The following is an 18,424-nucleotide window of genomic DNA, read 5'->3' as shown; positions in this document are numbered from 1 at the left end:
GGACGTAAGTCGGGACTTGATCACTCCCGGCTGTGTCGCCTGAGTGAGGGGTATGATGTTGCGAGACCCGAAACCCCGTTGACCTCAGGATACGTCCCAGGTGCATCCATGTGATGTTTTTTGTTATAGTTCTTCTATTTATAGTGACTCATAGGAATGGTTAGACTATTTGACAACCAGGTATAGTCTGGTGACCACCAGAGAGACGGGTGACAGCCGGAATGTAGACGGCAACCGGGTGAGCAGTATGGGTTAGCGCCCCAGCCTGTGTCCTCCGTGAGGAGGAAGCCCAACAACCCTCGGTGAGGCCTTTAGGAGGGCAATGCAAGCAGCAAGCGGAACCGCAGTACCATGGCCCTGCGGAACCATTGCCCACCACTCCTGAATGAACTGTCTGGTGCTGGGACTCTGGTGCAACGCACAGGTCCACGCTCTGGTGAGAGCAGGAGTGGACCTGGTGAGACGTAGGAGGGGCCCTGCCAGGAGACAACCCACAGAGCCTAGTCCCTCCATGTGCCAGAAGTGTACCTCCAAGCCCTGGCAGAGTAGTTCTGGAGTAGTTCCAACGGATTGTGTGCCCCTGGTTTTTCCCTAGTGGGACTGATTGAGGGTAGCTACTGGGACGTAAGTCGGGACTTGATCACTCCCGGCTGGGTCACCTGAGTGAGGGGTATGATGTTGCGAGACCCGAAACCCGTTGACCTCAGGATACATCACTGAGGATACGTCCCAGGTGCATCCATGACCTCAGGATACATCACTGAGGATACGTCCCAGGTGCATCCATGCAATGTTTTTTGTTATATTAAAGGCATTTGGAAAGGCCTTTGAAATTAAATACAAATTTGACTTTTTCAGGATTCCAATAAAAAAATAGCAACAAATAATTCAGGATTTCAATTCAAATATAGCAAAAATTAGCTGATCTACACGCTCAAAACGTGTTGCAGTGCGACGCGTTTTGAGCTTGTAGATCTGCTATTTTTGCAGTAATATGCAATGTGGCCCTCTGGAGTGAGTGTGGAAATATAGTGGCCCTCTCCATCGTCAAAGTTTCCCACCCCTGCATTATGTCAGCTGTTGAAAAATAGCACAAGAATTAAAACTGTCTGGGGTGTTCACAAGAATTAAAAACTGTCTGGGGTGTTCACATGATAATTAAAAACTGTCTGGGGTGTTCACAAGATAATTAAAAACTGTCTGGGGTGTTCACAAGATAATTAAAAACTGTCTGGGGTGTTCACATGAGAATTAAAAACTGTCTGGGGTGTTCACATAATAATTAAAAACTGTCTGGGGTGTTCACAAGATAATTAAAAACTGTCTGGGGTGTTCACAAGATAATTAAAAACTGTCTGGGGTGTTCACATGATAATTAAAAACTGTCTGGGGTGTTCACATGATAATTAAAAACTGTCTGGGGTGTTCACAAGATAATTAAAAACTGTCTGGGGTGTTCACAAGATAATTAAAAACTGTCTGGGGTGTTCACAAGATAATTAAAAACTGTCTGGGGTGTTCACATGAGAATTAAAAACTGTCTGGGGTGTTCACATAATAATTAAAAACTGTCTGGGGTGTTCACGTGATAATTAAAAACTGTTTGGGGTGTTCACAAGAATTAAAAACTGTCTGGGGTGTTCACATGATAATTAAAAACTGTCTGGGGTGTTCACAAGAATTAAAAACTGTCTGGGGTGTTCACATGAGAATTAAAAACTGTCTGGGGTGTTCACAAGATAATTAAAAACTGTCTGGGGTGTTCACATGATAATTAAAAACTGTCTGGGGTGTTCACATGAGAATTAAAAACTGTCTGGGGTGTTCACATGATAATTAAAAACTGTCTGGGGTGTTCACATGATAATTAAAAACTGTCTGGGGTGTTCACATGATAATTAAAAACTGTCTGGGGTGTTCACAAGATAATTAAAAACTGTCTGGGGTGTTCACATGAGAATTAAAAACTGTCTGGGGTGTTCACAAGATAATTAAAAACTGTCTGGGGTGTTCACATGATAATTAAAAACTGTCTGGGGTGTTCACATAATAATTAAAAACTGTTTGGGGTGTTCACATAAGAATTAAAAACAACTCTTGTCGTGACAAATCATGACATTAAACACAATGTTTTGGGCCAAACAAATAATTACAAAGAAGAAGAAAAACGGCAAGTTACAACACTTTTTGTTGTTTTTCTTCTTTGTAATTATTTGTTTGGTCCAAAATATTGTGTTTGTTGTCATGATTTGTCACGACAAGAGTTGGCTATGTCCGTGGTGTCCGCAGAAAATATTCAGCAGAAAATGGCTAAAAATATATCACCGAATAGTGTATGTAATTTATGCATTCAAAAGAGCTCAATGAATGTTTTATGGACCCATAATAGTGATTATTATTTAAGTAAAGTTTTGCCATAACCATTTATTTTGCCAGCCTTTAAGGTACAGCCATGACAGTAATGGTAGGAAAAAAGAATATATATTATATTAATCAAATTCGGTATTCGGTTTTCGGCCAAGAATTGTCCATTTCGGTGCATCCCTCGTGTAAACGTCTTTAAATAAAGTCTCTCACACAGCAACTCCTTGAACCTCCCAAGGCCAACGACAGGCACCTCTGCTGCTATCAGAGCCTGGCAGGGGAACTGGTTTTAACTAGCCAAATGACTGTTGCTGTCCTGTCCCTAATCTGCCGAGGTTATAGACGGTTATAGACGCACCCTTTCTCAAGATGCCCTTTCTTATATACCAACGAAAGTGCATCTTTCCTGACCAGTCAATCTGAACGGTCGCGGTATCATCATTTGTACTGTACATCTTATATTGGAATAAATCTGCCATCAGACCAGATCACTTTATTTCATTTCTTTATTATCTCATTGTATGCAATAATACTTCCAAACAATACCACTTCACTACAGAGGATATCTGTAAATATATGTGATTTGATGATTTGGCAGATTTGTGCACCGTTTTCTTTTTTTCTCCTGCTCTTATCCTAAAACCTACTAAACAAAATAATCTGACTGTGATTGTGATCCTCAGAGCGAGCGGAGGACGGGGCGGACACACCATGAGCCGCCAGGCGCCGGAAGAGGACCTGGATGCAGTCAACCCTGTCATGCTGAGCCAGGATGTCAACCCTGTCACCACCCTGAGCCAGGATGTCAACCCTGTCACGCTGAGCCAGGATGTCAACCCTGTCACGCTGAGCCAGGATGTCAACCCTGTCACGCTGAGCCAGGATGTCAACCCTGTCATCCTGAGTCATGATGTCAACCCTGTCACGCTGAGCCAGGATGTCAACCCTGTCACGCTGAGCCAGGATGTCAACCCTGTCATCCTGAGTCATGATGTCAACCCTGTCACACTGAGCCAGGATGTCAACCCTGTCACGCTGAGCCAGGATGTCAACCCTGTCACGCTGAGCCAGGATGTCACCCTGAGCCAGGATGTCAACCCTGTCACCACCCTGAGCCAGGATGTCAACCCTGTCATCCTGAGCCAGGATGTCAACCCTGTCATCCTGAGCCAGGATGTCAACCCTGTCACCACACTGAGCCAGGATGTCAACCCTGTCACCACACTGAGTCAGGATGTCAACCCTGTCACCACCCTGAGTCAGGATGTCAACCCTGTCACCACCCTGAGTCAGGATGTCAACCCTGTCACCACCCTGAGTCAGGATGTCAACTCTGTCACCAACCTGAGCCAGGATGTCAACTCTGTCACCAACCTGAGCCAGGATGTCAACTCTGTCACCAACCTGAGCCAGGATGTCAACTCTGTCACCACCCTGAGTCAGGATGTCAACCCTGTCACCACCCTGAGTCAGGATGTCAACCCTGTCACCACCCTGAGCCAGGACACCGACCATGGTGATATTGTCACCCTCACCCAGGACACTGATGGCAGCATCATACTGCACTGCCCTGCCAATGGTGGGTAGTGGGTACGCACGTGCGTGAACACACATGCACTTCACGCACGCACGCACGCAAGCACACACACACACACACACACACACACACACACACACACACATACACAACAGTGAACACGGTGCTCCGTGATGAGCTTGTAGAGCAGTTAATTTTGACAGGCGGGTCTCTGCACGGACAGATCTTCAAGCAAACAGCGCGAGTTATATGTATATAATTATAAACGAAACTTGCCAACTTGACATGCATTGCTTCACTCCTTGTTAAATGTCAGAACGTTAATAAGTTAACTGATGTTAATTACTTTCACATAATGAGAAATAAGTTAATTTGTACAGTTCACCACACGACCAAATGCTATATTAAAACTCTGCAATGATAAACTTACTGATGAATTGCCATGCGCTGCAATTGCAGAGGTTATAAAATCTGATAAGTCCTATTTGATTTATTGATTACTGGGGTGATTGATTCCCTGCCCTCGGATTTGGAAAGAAAATACATGGACATATTTAATCCACTGGACCATGCGGTTTTGGATTAATCCGCTTTTGGACTCGGAAAGGCTATATTTCATCCGATCCAACTACGTTGTATGTTTCCTCATCAAGCCTTTATTATTACTAGGCTATTCTGTGTGTGGCGTCCGCATGCACGTGATCAATATACATTATTAGATATTAATTGATTCAGCATGAAGACTAAAGCCTTCTGAATAAATATACGCATGCCTTGATCGCGGCTACACCGCCATCTAGGAGTAGATGTGGAAATGAGCCGAGTTTAACCCATTCTGAACGGGAACCCATTTTGGTGTTAGCATCATGCGTCATGATAGGTCAGCTTGTAGGTCTGCTATTTTTGAACCAGACCAGTGTGTGTCCAGTGGAAACCTCGTATGAATCTGATCTCAGGTCAGAATGCCCGCACGAGCGGTAAACGCTGTTGTGAATGAGGTCCATAGAAACCATGATTACAGTGATGTGACTGAAAATAACCTTGTGCGTGTACGTGTGTGTGTGTGTGTGCGTGTGTGTGTGTGTGTGTGTGCGTGTGCGTGCGCGTGCGTGCGCGTGCGTGCGTGCGTGTGTGTGCGTGTGCATGCGTAGACGATGAGGACTCCTCTCCCCTCCAGAAAAGGTTGCGTCTCAGCACAGCAGATCAGGACCATTCTGCTCAGTTCACTGTAGTCACTCTACCGGGTGAGAGAGACACACACGCACACACACGCAGCACGCACGCACGCACACTGTACAGATGCACGCATATGATGTGACTACAACTCAACTGAACAACTACATCACTATGATTACGAATTTCATTTGAATATGTGATCATAATGTAATTAATTATTATTATGATCACATATTGTCCTCTCTTTCTCTCGTAGTGTCGGAGAACGATGAGAGCTTTGAGGTGACGATGACGGCCACGGCAGACGGTGACATCACAGAGGAGGGCGTGGCCGGTGACATCACAGAGGGGGGCGTGGCCGGTGACATCACAGAGGGGGGCGTGGCTCATATTCAGGTACAGTGACATCACAGAGGGGGGCGTGGCTCAGATTCAGGTACAGTGACATCACAGAGGGGGGCGTGGCTCAGATTCAGGTACAGTGACATCACAGAGGGGGGCGTGGCTCACATTCAGGTACAGTGACATCACAGAGGGGGGGCGAGGCTCATATTCAGGTACAGTGACATCACAGAGGGGGGGCGTGGCTCACATTCAGGTACAGTGACATCACAGAGGGGGGCGTGGCTCACATTCAGGTACAGTGACATCACAGAGGGGGGCGTGGCTCACATTCAGGTACAGTGACATCACAGAGGAGGGCGTGGCCGGTGACATCACAGAGGAGGGCGTGGCCGGTGACATCACAGAGGAGGGCGTGGCTCATATTCAGGTACAGTGACATCACAGAGGGGGGCGTGGCTCAGATTCAGGTACAGTGACATCACAGAGGGGGGCGTGGCTCAGATTCAGGTACAGTGACATCACAGAGGGGGGCGTGGCTCACATTCAGGTACAGTGACATCACAGAGGAGGGCGTGGCCGGTGACATCACAGAGGAGGGCGTGGCTCATATTCAGGTACAGTGACATCACAGAGGGGGGCGTGGCTCAGATTCAGGTACAGTGACATCACCAGAAGGTATGATTGATTGTAACGCGACTAGCGACGGCATGATTTAGATCAAGAGTAAGATTTTCGATCTTGTCGGCTAAAATTGGGGGGGTGGGGGGGGGCATGACGTCCCACCGGAAAATAACATCCAGTGTTGCGCAACAGACGCTCCCAGCCTGTGGAGCGATGCGATCGGCTTTGATCTCAATAATCTCCGTGCTTTTTGATCAATCTCCGTCCTGAGTGCTGGGCGTTACTAATTGAAAAGGCGGAGAACTCCGTCCTGAGCGCTCAGAGTGTTTTAATGTGTGTTTTGTAATAATAATTAAAATCTACAAAGTAACTAAAGCTTTCCAATGAATGTAGTGGCGTAAAAGTACAATTTGCGCGTGTGTGCGTGTGCGTGCGTGCGTGCAGATCTTGCAGGAGGAGGATGAAGGCTCTCTGACGCCCCCTCATGGTCGCAATGATGAAGTGATTCCAGTCAGTCAGGCCTGGTTCACTACCAAAGAGGACAAAGACACGCTGGCCAATAAAGGTACTGCACATCCATCCATCTTCAACCGCTTATCCGTAGTCGGGTCGCGGGGGCAACAGCTCCACCAGAGTGCTCCAGACTTCCCTCTCCTCCAGAGCAACATTAGTGACTTCCTCCTGGGGGATCCCGAGACGTTCCAAGGCCAGTGAGTCGATGTGTTTCCTCCAACTGGTCCTTGGTCTGCCCCGGGGTCTCCTCCCAGTGGGACGTGCGTCGAGGACCTCCCTAGGGAGACGCCCGAGAGGCATCGTGACCAGATGCCTCGAGGACCTCCCTAGGGAGACGCTCGAGAGGCATCCTGACCAGTGATGTGAAGTGAAGGCCAGTGATTTTATGTGAATCCTCCAACTGCGGCTTGGTGTGCCCCGGGGTCTCCTCTCAGTGGGATGTGCGTCGAGGACCTCTCTAGGGAGACGCCCGAGAGGCATCCTGACCAGATGCCCCGAACAACCTAAGCTGGCTCCTTTCCAGGAGAAGTAGTCTCGCATTACCAGACTCTCTCTCATTCATTCACAATGTCTCTCTCTCTCTCTCTCTCTCTCTCTCTCTCTCTCTCAGCATCACTCCCAATCTTCCGCCGTAGTCTGAAAACCCACCTTTTCAGAATCCATCATGGCCCGTAGCACTTACCCCACCCCCTTAGATAGCATTTCTGTAGACGTAGATAGCATTTGATACAGAATTATAGCATGTTATGTAGACAGCACTATAATTGCATTGTATGTAGTCATAGCACATCATAGTACATAAGTATAGCATAGTAGTATAGATGTATAGTTTATATGTATAGTTTCATCATATAGATATTCCACTGTTACTTTCTTAGCTTACTTACGCATGTTTCATGATAAATGTTCTTATGTGATGTATTCCCATGCTTTTTTGTTCTTGCTTAATGTAAGTCGCTCTGGATTAAGAGCGTCTGCTAAATGCCTAAATTGTAAATTGTCTCTAGGTCATAAATGGAAGCAGGGCATGTGGTCTAAAGAAGAGATTGATCTGCTCATGAGCAACATTGAGAGATATGTGAAGGTAAATGTCTCTCTCTCTCTCTCTCTCTCTCTCTCTCTCTGTCTCTTTATAATGCATTATAAATGCAGTTATAATCCATTATGACCTTTAAGGGGCGCTATAAGCTCCTCAGAAACCTACACCCAGCTTTTGGTTACCGTCCACAAACTATGTCTTAAACTAATTAAATTCCCATCATTGACAATGAATGGAGAACGTTATGTCAGTGTCTGAGTAAACAGGCATAGTGTCTGTCTACTGTATGTCTACTGTATATGTCTACTGTATGTCTACTGTACGTCATGATGATGTGCGATGATAAGAGCGCCCCTCACTTCACACGGGTGTGATTTTCTTCCCCCCCATGCTTCCCTGTGCTCCTGTCCTAATTGTTGCGTGTGTTTGTGTATGTATGTGTGTGTGTGTGTGTGTGTGTGTGTGTGTGTGTGTGTTTGCACGAGTGAGTGTGTGTGTGCGCGTGCGTGCGTGTATGTGTGTCTGTCTGTGCGTGCGTGTGCGTCCGTCCGTGCGTGCATGCGTGTGTGTTTGTGCGTGTCCGTCCGTGAGTGTGCGTCCGTCCGTGAGTGTGTGTGCGTGCGTGCGTGCACGTGTGTGCATCCGTCCGTCCGTGCATGCGTGTGTGTGTGCATCCGTGCGTGCGTGTATGCGTGTGTGTGTGCGTGCTCCAGGGTCGAGGCATGGAGGATCCCGCTGAGATCATCTTCGAGATGTCGAAGGAGGAGAGGAAGGACTTCTACCGCAGCGTGGCGTGGGGTTTGAACCGGCCGCTGTTCGCCGTCTACCGCAGAGTGCTGCGCATGTACGACAACCGCAACCACGTGGGCAAGTACGTACGGTACCGTGTCCTCACACCCTAAACACTAACCATGTGGGCAAGTATGTACCTACCGTGTCCTCACACCCTAAACACTAACCATGTGGGCAAGTATGTACCGTGTCCTCACACCCTAAACACTAACCACGTGGGCAAGTATGTACCGCGTCCTCACACCCTAAACACTAACCATGTGGGCAAGTATGTACCTACCGTGTCCTCACACCCTAAACACTAACCACGTGGGCAAGTATGTACCGTGTCCTCACACCCTAAACACTAACCACGTGGGCAAGTATGTACCTACCGTGTCCTCACACCCTAAACACTAACCACGTGGGCAAGTATGTACTGTGTCCACACACCCTAAACACTAACCATGTGGGCAAGTATGTACCGTGTCCTCACACCCTAAACACTAACCACGTGGGCAAGTATGTACCTACCGTGTCCTCACACCCTAAACACTAACCACGTGGGCAAGTATGTACCTACCGTGTCCTCACACCCTAAACACTAACCACGTGGGCAAGTATGTACCTACCGTGTCCTCACACCCTAAACACTAACCATGTGGGCAAGTATGTACTGTGTCCTCACACCCTAAACACTAACCATGTGGGCAAGTATGTACCGTGACCTCACGCCCTAAACACTAACCATGTGGGCAAGTATGTACCGTGACCTCACACCCTAAACACCCCCCAGTGTCCCCCCTGTGGTACAAGTACGTACTACAAGACTGCATTTTCATTTGTGATTAATAATGTGTATGTGTGTGTCTTCTTATATAAACTAATAATGAATAATGTGTTTGTGTCTTCATATATAAACTAATAATTAATAATGTGTGTGTGTGTGTGTGTGTGTGTCTTCATATATAAACTATATAAACAGTAAAATCTAATTATTTATTCCTGTGTTCATATTAAAGGTACACGCCTCAGGAGATAGAGAAACTAAAAGCGTGAGTATGAATCTGTACATCCATAAATCAAAAAGAAAAATGTGGCATGCAAACGTCTTTACCATTTGTACCCTTTGTGCGTGCGTGCGTGCGTGCGTGTGTGTGTGTGCGTGCTCAGCCTCAGACAGAAGCATGGTAACGACTGGGCTACGATCGGAGCAGCTCTGGGCCGAAGCGCGTCGTCCGTCAAAGACCGCTGTCGACTGATGAAGGACACGTGTAACACAGGTAACACAAACATGTGTAACACAGGTAACACAAACACTCTTCTCCCTTCTCTAAAACACCCCGGACAACGCTCCACACGTCCCAGACTCTTCTCCCTTCTCTAAAACACCCTGGACAATGCTCCACACGTCCCAGACTCTTCTCCCTTCTCTAAAACACCCTGGACAACGCTCCACACGTCCCAGACTCTTCTCCCTTCTCTAAAACACCCTGGACAACGCTCCACACGTCCCAGACTCTTCTCCCTTCTCTAAAACACCCTGGACAACACTCCACACGTCCCAGACTCTTCTCCCTTCTCTAAAACACCCTGGACAACGCTCCACACGTCCCAGACTCTTCTCCCTTCTCTAAAACACCCTGGACAACGCTCCACACGTCCCAGACTCTTCTCCCTTCTCTAAAACACCCTGGACAATGCTCCACACTCATTCATTCATTCATAATGTCTCTCTCTCTCTCTCTCTCTCTCTCTCTCTCTCTCTCAGGTAAGTGGAGCGAGGCGGAGGAACAGCGCCTCTCGGAGGTGGTCTATGAGATGGCAGGCGTGTCTGCGGGCGTGGCGGTCACAGGGGGCGTGTCCTGGGCCACGGTGGCGGAGCAGGTCCGCACGCGCTCAGAGAAGCAGTGTCGCTCCAAGTGGCTCAACTACCTGAACTGGAAACACAGCGGAGGAACCGATTGGACAAAGGACGATGACATCAGCCTCGTACGCAGGTGTGTGTGTGTGTGTGTGTGTGTGTGTGTGTGTGTGTGTGTGTGTGTGTGTGTGTGTGCGTGTGCGTGTGCGTGTGCGTGTGTGCGTGCGTGTGCGCGCGTGTGTGTGTGTGTGCGCGTTAGGGCTGACTAACTCTGATTAATCGATGTTCAATCGATACGCACGGGAATCGATTTTTACATTTTGAATCGAATAGTCATTAAAAAAAAAAGCGGACGCTTTTGGTCCGCGAGACGGCCCCATTTGGTCCGCGAGCCATGCTCGCGCCTCGCAGCACCGCAACGCCTCCTCCCCTCTCCCCCTCACTACTCGTGGTAACAACAAGGAAGTCAACACACACACACACAGCAGCCTGCACTCATGCCACCACAAAATAAATCTAAAGTGTGGTTGCATTTTAGAATATGCAAGGAGAACAAAGAACAAGTGGTGTACAGTGTCAACTATGTGACAAGAAATTGGCGTATCATATACGGGATGGCCCAAGTGTGGCGAAAAATTTCACGAATGGGACAGGGGAAAAAGCCCCTGACCTCCTGGGCTCCAGGCGCGCTAATTTGAGCCGCGGTCATCCACACTTTTCTACCCCAAGAAAGAGCCTCGTCGGAAGGGTCTGAGAGCGGCGTAGACCGCGGCGCAAATTAGCGCGCCTGGAGCTCCAGGACTGGTGCTTTTTTTGGTGTTTTCACATCTGAGTTTCAATCGGAAGTGAAGCTTTGATTATAGGCTATATATTTTTTTTTTTGAGAGGTAATGCCTGCGTCAGGCAGTTGACTTGTTACGGTCGAATGTTTTATTAAGCCTAATTATTTGTGCGTCACTGCTTTCATGAAGGCTGCAACAGTTGTTGCTTCAATGCTTATCGTTTTAAATAAAGACCAATCCAAGCATGCCTTTCTCTCCGCTATTGTTTAAGGTGCGCGCCTCGCATCGCGCACCTCGCACCTCGTATCGTATCGTATTCGCACTACCCACAAAAAGCGGCCCTGCACACACACACACACACACACACATACACACACACACACACACACACAAACACACACACACATGGTGATGTCACGTGCCCGACCAACCAACCAACCAACCGACAAACACACAAACTGACGGGAAATGTGTGTGCATGCGTGTGTGAGTGACTGCGTGTGTGTGTGTGTGTGTGTGTGTGTGTGTGTGTGTGTGTGTGTGTGTGTGTGTGTGTGTGCGTGCGTTCAGGATCTCCGACGTGGAAGTGGATGAGGAGAATGAGCTGAAGTGGGAGGAGCTAGCGGGGGGGTGGAGCTCCGTGCGCTCTCCTCAGTGGCTGAGGTCCAAGTGGTGGAGCATCAAGAGACAAGTATCCAATCACAAGGAGATCCCCTTCACAGGTACACGCCCACTCTGCCTGTGGTTCCCAAAGTGTGGTCTGGGGACCCCCAGGGGTCAAATGGAACCAAATGGACCCTAACAGGCCATTTGGTTCCATATGTACACTCTCAGAGTTAAATTAACATTGATTTTACATTATAAATTGGGGATCCCAGAGATAGAAATGCCATTAAATGGGACTTGACTAATCAATGCATGTCAAACTGGGGGTCCTTGAAATTAAACGGGTTGAAAATCACTGCTAGAGCCGTAAAAATCTTCTCTTATGGGGGGTCCCTGGCATATCTCTACAAATGGGGGTCCCTGGCATATCTCTTCAAATGGGGGTCCCTGGCATATCTCTTCAAATGGGGGTCCCTGGCATATCTCTACAAATGGGGGTCCCTGGCATATCTCTACAAATGGGGGTCCCTGGGGCTAATTAGTGTCGATTTGGGGGTCCTTGACATGAAAAGGTTTGGGAACCACTGTTGTGCACGCCCACTCTGTAACGTGATGTCACTCCAAGGTTGATTTTGACAGAGAATTTTTAATTTAGTTTTAGTCATAGTCTTTTAAATTTTGTTTGTGTTCGTGTGTGTGTGTGTGTGTGTGTTTGCGTGTGTTTGCGTGTGTGTGTGCGTGTGTGTGCGTGCATCCGTGTGTGCGTGCGTGCGCGCATGTGTGTGTGTGTGTGTGTGTGTGTGCGTGCACATCCACATCAGTCCTACTGAAAGGTCTCCTAGAACTGATGACATCATCAGAATCCTCTCAGACGATAACGACGGTGGCGGCGGCCGGAGCAGGAAGTCCCGCCCCTTCTCTCCAGATCCGAGTCACGCGATTGGAGGAGGCGGGCGGAGGAGGAGGCCACGCCTCCGGTCCGCTGGCCGCGCTGCAGATCCCGCTGCAGATCACGCACCTGGGTGAGTGACGGCTGTCCAATCACACGACACGACACGACAACGCCGTGTTCGTATTGGACGTCGGGGCAGATCGGCGAACCAATAGGAGGACTGGGTATGGCTCCTCCCTTAGTCCCGCCCCCTTTCATGGCCCGGAAGATTAACCCATTCTGGGCGGGAACCCCTTTTGGTGTTTTAAAGCATTATGTTATGCTTTAGCTATTGAAAAATACCAGATCTACAAGCTCATATGAGCTCATATGAGCTTGTAGATCTGGTATTTTTTTTTTTTTCCTCATAGACGTTTCAGAATGTATTTTTTAACCCATGACGATTCTACAAATAGGCTACCTTCTAAATCACGACAGTTTTCTGAAAAACCTCATGTTTCTATGTCAGTGGTTCTCAAACTATTTAATGGGGGGGGGGGGGTTCACTGGGAACTGGGGTTTATGCTAACAGGTAGCGGTAGAGATAGAGTCAACAGTTCATGTCTTTGTATAAAGTCTTGATTTATTCTATGTCTGTCTGTCTGTCTGTCTGTCTGTCTGTCTGTCTGTCTGTCTGTCTGTCTGTCTGTCTGTCTGTCTGTCTGTCTGTCTGTCTGTCTGTCTGTCTGTCTAACCTGTCTGTCTGTCAGATGGAGGGACGGTGGGTGACAGTGACACCATCACACTAAACACTGGAGCTCTGCAGACCTTTGAGATCCTACCTGTGAGTGACACACACGCACACACGCACGCACGTGCACACAAACACGCAACAAAATGCTATGTTTTTCTTTCTAGTAATGTCATGAAGAAATGGAAAAATGTATGTGATGTATCACCATGTGTTGTTATTGCTTACTGTAAATCACTCTGGATTAAGAGCGTCTGATAAATTGTTGTCAATTGAATGAAATTAATCATCTTGTCTCTCGCAGTCGTTCCACCTCCAGCCAACCGGAACTCCAGGGACCTACTACCTCCAGACCTCGTCCAATCAGGGCCTGCCGCTCAGCCTCTCCACCAATCAGGGCCTTCCCCTCACCCTGACCAACAGCGGCACGGTGACCCTCGCCACCGGCTCCTCCCCTTCCTCGCCCGACCACATCATTCTGCACAGTCTGTCGGTGAGCGAGCAAGCGTGTGTCTGTGTGTGTGTGTGTGCGTGCGTGTGTGTGTGTGTGTGTGCGCGTGTGTTGCCTCGCAATTTTCAAATGCTTCCGTCATACAGTCTGGAGCAACGGAAGCTCTGATCACGAGTAAAATATAAATGCTTCCGTCACACAGTCTGGAGCAACGGAAGCTCTGATCACGAGTAAAATATAAATGCTTCCGTCATACAGTCTGGAGTAACGGAAGCTCTGATCACGAGTAAAATATAAATGCTTCCGTCGTACAGTCTGGAGCAACGGAAGCTCTGATCATTAGTAAAATATAAATGCTTCCGTCGTACAGTCTGGAGCAACAGAAGCTCTGATCATTAGTAAAATATAAATGCTTCCGTCATACAGTCTGGAGCAACGGAAGCTAAGTGATAAAGCGGAAGTAAAGGCTCCTCCCTACTTCCGTTTCGTCTTTACAGTCGTGCATATAAAAGCAGAAATGGAAATAAAAGCTTCAGGCTTACGGTTAAAAAGACAGCTAAATGTATAAAAAATGTCCTCAGTAATACAAGTGTGTGTGTGTGTGTGTGTGTGTGTGTGTGTGTGTGTGTGTGTGTGTGTGTGTGTGTGTGTGTGTGTGTGTGTGTGTGTGTGTGTGTGTGTGCGCGTGTGCATGTGCGTACGTGCGTGCGCGCGTCAGGCCGAGGGTCTCTGCTCCAGCGACGGGGTCATCATACAGACGGTCACCTCAGACCACGCCTCCTCAGATCCGCTCGGCCAATCGCAGCTGGTCTTGACGACGGAGGGGCGGGGCCAGGACGCGACGAGCCTCCTGGTTGGCTCGGAGGGCGTTGCCACGGAGAGCCACGAGGAGCCAATGGTGGACGGCTTCACTGACGAGGTGAACACGGGCTGTTCTCGGTGGGGTCCGGGGACCCGCCTTCCAGGGGGTCCCCAGATAGCAACACTTTAACCCATTTTGGTGTTAGCATTATGTTATGCTTTAGCTATTGAAAAATAGCAGATCTACAAGCTCATAGCGCGCCACCGAGTGGCGCGCTACGAGCTTGTAGGTCTGCTATTTTTGAAAAATCGAAGAACGACTGACATAGAAACATAGCTTTTTCAGAAAACTGTCAGGATGTAGAAGACATTTTTAGAATCTGATCTCAGGTCAGAATGGGTTAACATACGGTGGTTATTTGAAAATATATCATACCGATATGTACATAAATAATTATTCATACCGTTATTTATTTTTTAATTTGCTCATTTCGTACGGGGGTCTCTTGGCACAGGATATTTTCAGATGGAGGTCTTCTGCGGCTAAATACAGCAGATCTACAAGCTCTACAACGCATCATGATGTACTATATCATAACCTGTCTGTCTGTCTGCCTGTCTGTCTGTCTGTCTGTCTGTCTGTCTGCCTGTCTGTCTGCCTGTCAGGCACTGGGCTCCACCATAGAGGTGGTCGTGGTCGGTTCGTCGTCATCATCTGAGGTGGAGGTAACATCCGTGGTGGATTCACTGGATTCTGGAATGATCGTCTCTGCCCCGGACATCAGCAGCACACTAACAGGTACACACACGCACGCACACACAAATGATCTGTCTACATTCTTAAGAAGTTCTTAGACCCACTTAGGAAGTTTTTAAGAAGGTTTTGGGATCCCAAAACATTTTGATAAATCTTCAAAACATTTCCCTAGCGGAATTTGTTTTCATATGGGGGTCTGCAGAATGCATGTCAATTTGGGGGTCCTTGACATGAAAATGTTTGAGAACCACTGGTTTAGCGTGTACAACCCAACCCAAACAAACGCACCATACCCACCACATAACCCCCACCCCACCCGTCATCATCCCCCACCATACACCCCCACCCCATATACCGACAGCCACCACCTCCATTTTCCTGTAAGCTTCCTACCTGCAAGCCCCCCCCCCCTATCCCACCCCTTGCACCACCATATGCCTTTAAGTGATCTTATATTTTGTGTTATTCATGTCCTCACTGTATTGCACTGCTTGTTTTTTAATGTCGTTGCCTTGCTTTTCTTTTATGCTTTGCTTTTATTTTATTCTCCATTGTTCTGTAAAGCACTTTGAGCTGCATTTGATGTCATGAAAGGTGCTATACAAATAAAGTTTTATTATTATTATTATATCACCCTCAACAACCCTATTTCTTCACCATTACATACCAAGCAGTTGCTGCCTTAAATCCCCTCCATATCGACCCTCCAGTGTTAAAATGTTTTATATCCACTACTATCCACTACTTCTGAACATGACATGTGTATAATATGCTAATTTCAGCACATTTACATTGTCTAGTGGTGAAAGTTGACTATTGTGAGATAAATAATAAAATACATTAATGAATATTGAAAATATGAAAAATTCTGTTCACTTCAGTACCTCCACAGTACTAGGTTTAGGTATTCTTGACTTCACTCAACTTTATTGAGTGTGTGAGGTCCTGTGATTTACAGTACGTGTGCTGCAATCTCACACAGGCAGAGGCATCTGGGAGAAATGCGAGGCCCTGTGCGATATGTCGGGGGGGGGGAACAATGTTTTTTGAATTAATTAATGAATTAATTAATACTTACTTTTGCCTTCACTTTCATACAAATATTATGCCAGGTTCTCATCTCCAATGAGTAAGAAATTGACATGCACTGCCTAATTTAGCAGCTTAACAGTGTGAATGCAGAGATTGTGGTCCTCCACATTATGTTATTTTATTTGTTGTAAGGAAGCTATAGTTAACATGACATGAGTCATGTCAAGCAAGCTGTCACAGGAGGTCTCTGGGGCTGACACTGTCTGATGATCTATATGAGCAATTTAACATGTCTATGTATTACTCTACAACTAATACCAATGGAACACAAACCTGTTGCCCTGATCATAACTGATATAATCAGAAACCATCACCCAACCAGTCTGCTCGGCAGTGCAGCTCAAGTTACTGGTTATAAAAGTAAAATGAACAGCTGCTTGTGTTGCTGTTATTTGTTATCACATTTGCTTGATTGCCTGCAGACAGTTTGTGATCGATCAAAATTCAAAATTCAATTAGAAAATTGTGAAATCATGACACTGACTGACTGGACTGACAGAGAGACTGAAAGAGAGAGAGAGACAGGTCGTCGGTCCATGCGTGACTAATTATTTGAAATAAAAAAATGTTTTTGTCCACACACAGTCCTACATGACATGACAGCATACCTTTTCACTTTCACAAGTCGTTTTGTTTGTGAGCGGCCCCAAACCGACCGCAGCTTAAATAGGTGAAAAATCAACTGCGACGGAACGGGCTGCGATCTGCGATGCGATATTTTTCAGGGAGAACTCTCAGGGCCTCTAGCCGCCGTGCGTAGCGCTAATAACCACCCCTGCCTATTTTAGCTCTGACTCTGAGATGGAAAGTGTTTCTTAAAAAAAAAAAAAAAAAGCTGCCTGGCGCGAGGCCCTGTGCGGCAGCACCATTCGCACTATCCAAAAAGCGGCCCTGCACACAGGTGTGACTGCAGGCAAGGCCATGGAGTCATGCAAAACCACACCCACCTGGGTGAACACAGGTAGGAAAGTGAATTCCCATTGCCTTATATGGGATTGGTGGGGCGGTTCCCTATGGTAATTAGGATGCTAATTAGGATAGGTGGGGGCGTCTACCTATGATAATTTGAATGAACGGGCCACACCCCTTCAAGTTACGAGGATTTGGATTCATCATCATAAGAACATTCTGCCTACTTAAGAACGTTTCATGAATCTGACTGGACTTCTCTTAGGAATTCACTTAGGAAGAAATGTAAGAGGAAAAGATAGGAACTTAATGGCGCATGAGGTCCACTGTTCCCTGACATGAGGTTCCCTGACATGCTGTCTGAATTACTGTCTAACTTTAGTGATAAAAATTAACACTGTGTTCACTCTCTCTCTCTCTCTCTCTCTCTCTCTCTCTCTCTCAGATCCCATCCTGGAGAACCAGGAAGTCTCGGACTGAACAGTTTTTCCTTCTAGAACGACTGGAACAGAAACCTCTCTCTGAACCTCTCAGCTATAGGACCTTAAACTCTAGTTTACCTCTCAGCTATAGGACCTTAAACTCTAGTTTACCTCTCAGCTATAGGACCTTAAACTCTAGTTTACCTCCCAGCTATAGGACCTTAAACTCTAGTTTACCTCCCAGCTATAGGACCTTAAACTCTAGTTTACCTCCCAGCTATAGGACCTTAAACTCTAGTTTACCTCCCAGCTATAGGACCTTAAACTCTAGTTTACCTCCCAGCTATAGGACCTTAAACTCTAGTTTACCTCCCACCTATAGGACCTTAAACTCTAGTTTACCTCCCAGCTATAGGACCTTAAACTCTAGTTTACCTCCCAGCTATAGGACCTTAAACTCTAGTTTACCTCCCAGCTATAGGACCTTAAACTCTAGTTTACCTCTCAGCTATAGGACCTTAAACTCTAGTTTACCTCTCAGTTGAGAACCTCTAACAACATCTATCAACATCAAAGTCAATGTCGTACGATTTGTCACACACGTTACCGCAGTAAAACTTGTTCTCCGTATTTGACCCATCTCTTGGAGCGGTGAGCTGCAGCCTCCCGCAAGGAGTGGTGAGCTGCAGCCAAGGAGCAGTGAGCTGCAGCCAAGGAGCAGTGAGCTGCAGCCAAGGAGCGGTGAGCTGCAG

At 47.2% G+C, this 18,424-nt stretch overlaps 1 protein-coding gene across 2 annotated transcripts; it reads left to right on the top strand.

The window, feature by feature from the left end:
• The first annotated feature begins 5,057 nt into the window (after positions 1–5,057).
• Positions 5,058–17,887, top strand: dmtf1 (cyclin D binding myb-like transcription factor 1). 2 transcript variants are annotated; one of them, XM_083757656.1, is made up of 16 exons: positions 5,058–5,145; positions 5,334–5,426; positions 6,017–6,036; positions 6,488–6,608; positions 7,564–7,640; positions 8,309–8,466; positions 9,389–9,421; positions 9,540–9,649; positions 10,138–10,366; positions 11,583–11,734; positions 12,440–12,640; positions 13,260–13,333; positions 13,545–13,733; positions 14,410–14,610; positions 15,159–15,291; positions 17,696–17,887. In XM_083757656.1, the coding sequence occupies exons 2-16, from the start codon at positions 5,366–5,368 to the stop codon at positions 17,728–17,730; spliced, it is 1,794 nt and encodes a 597-aa protein (XP_083613782.1). In that variant the 5' UTR covers positions 5,058–5,145; positions 5,334–5,365; the 3' UTR covers positions 17,731–17,887. The 2 variants fall into 2 exon arrangements, with proteins under 2 accessions (XP_083613782.1, XP_083613783.1); XM_083757657.1 differs by lacking the exon at positions 6,017–6,036 and adding an exon at positions 5,830–5,849.
• Positions 17,888–18,424: the final 537 nt, after the last annotated feature.

This window comes from Protomyctophum parallelum (genome assembly GCF_964188405.1).
Source record: "Protomyctophum parallelum genome assembly, chromosome: 22".
In the NCBI taxonomy this organism is placed as follows: domain Eukaryota; kingdom Metazoa; phylum Chordata; class Actinopteri; order Myctophiformes; family Myctophidae; genus Protomyctophum; species Protomyctophum parallelum.
Note: the sequence above shows the minus strand (reverse complement) of the source record. Positions and strands in the feature narration are given on the sequence as shown.

Bases quoted from the DNA above. Each gene is read 5' to 3' on its own strand.
- dmtf1 (XM_083757656.1), top strand. From the start codon at position 5,366: ATGACGGCCACGGCAGACGGTGACATCACAGAGGAGGGCGTGGCCGGT. The intron at 14,611-15,158 runs GTGAACACGGGC...TCTGCCTGTCAG, and splicing joins TGGACGGCTTCACTGACGAG to GCACTGGGCTCCACCATAGA. The intron at 15,292-17,695 runs GTACACACACGC...TCTCTCTCTCAG, and splicing joins CATCAGCAGCACACTAACAG to ATCCCATCCTGGAGAACCAG.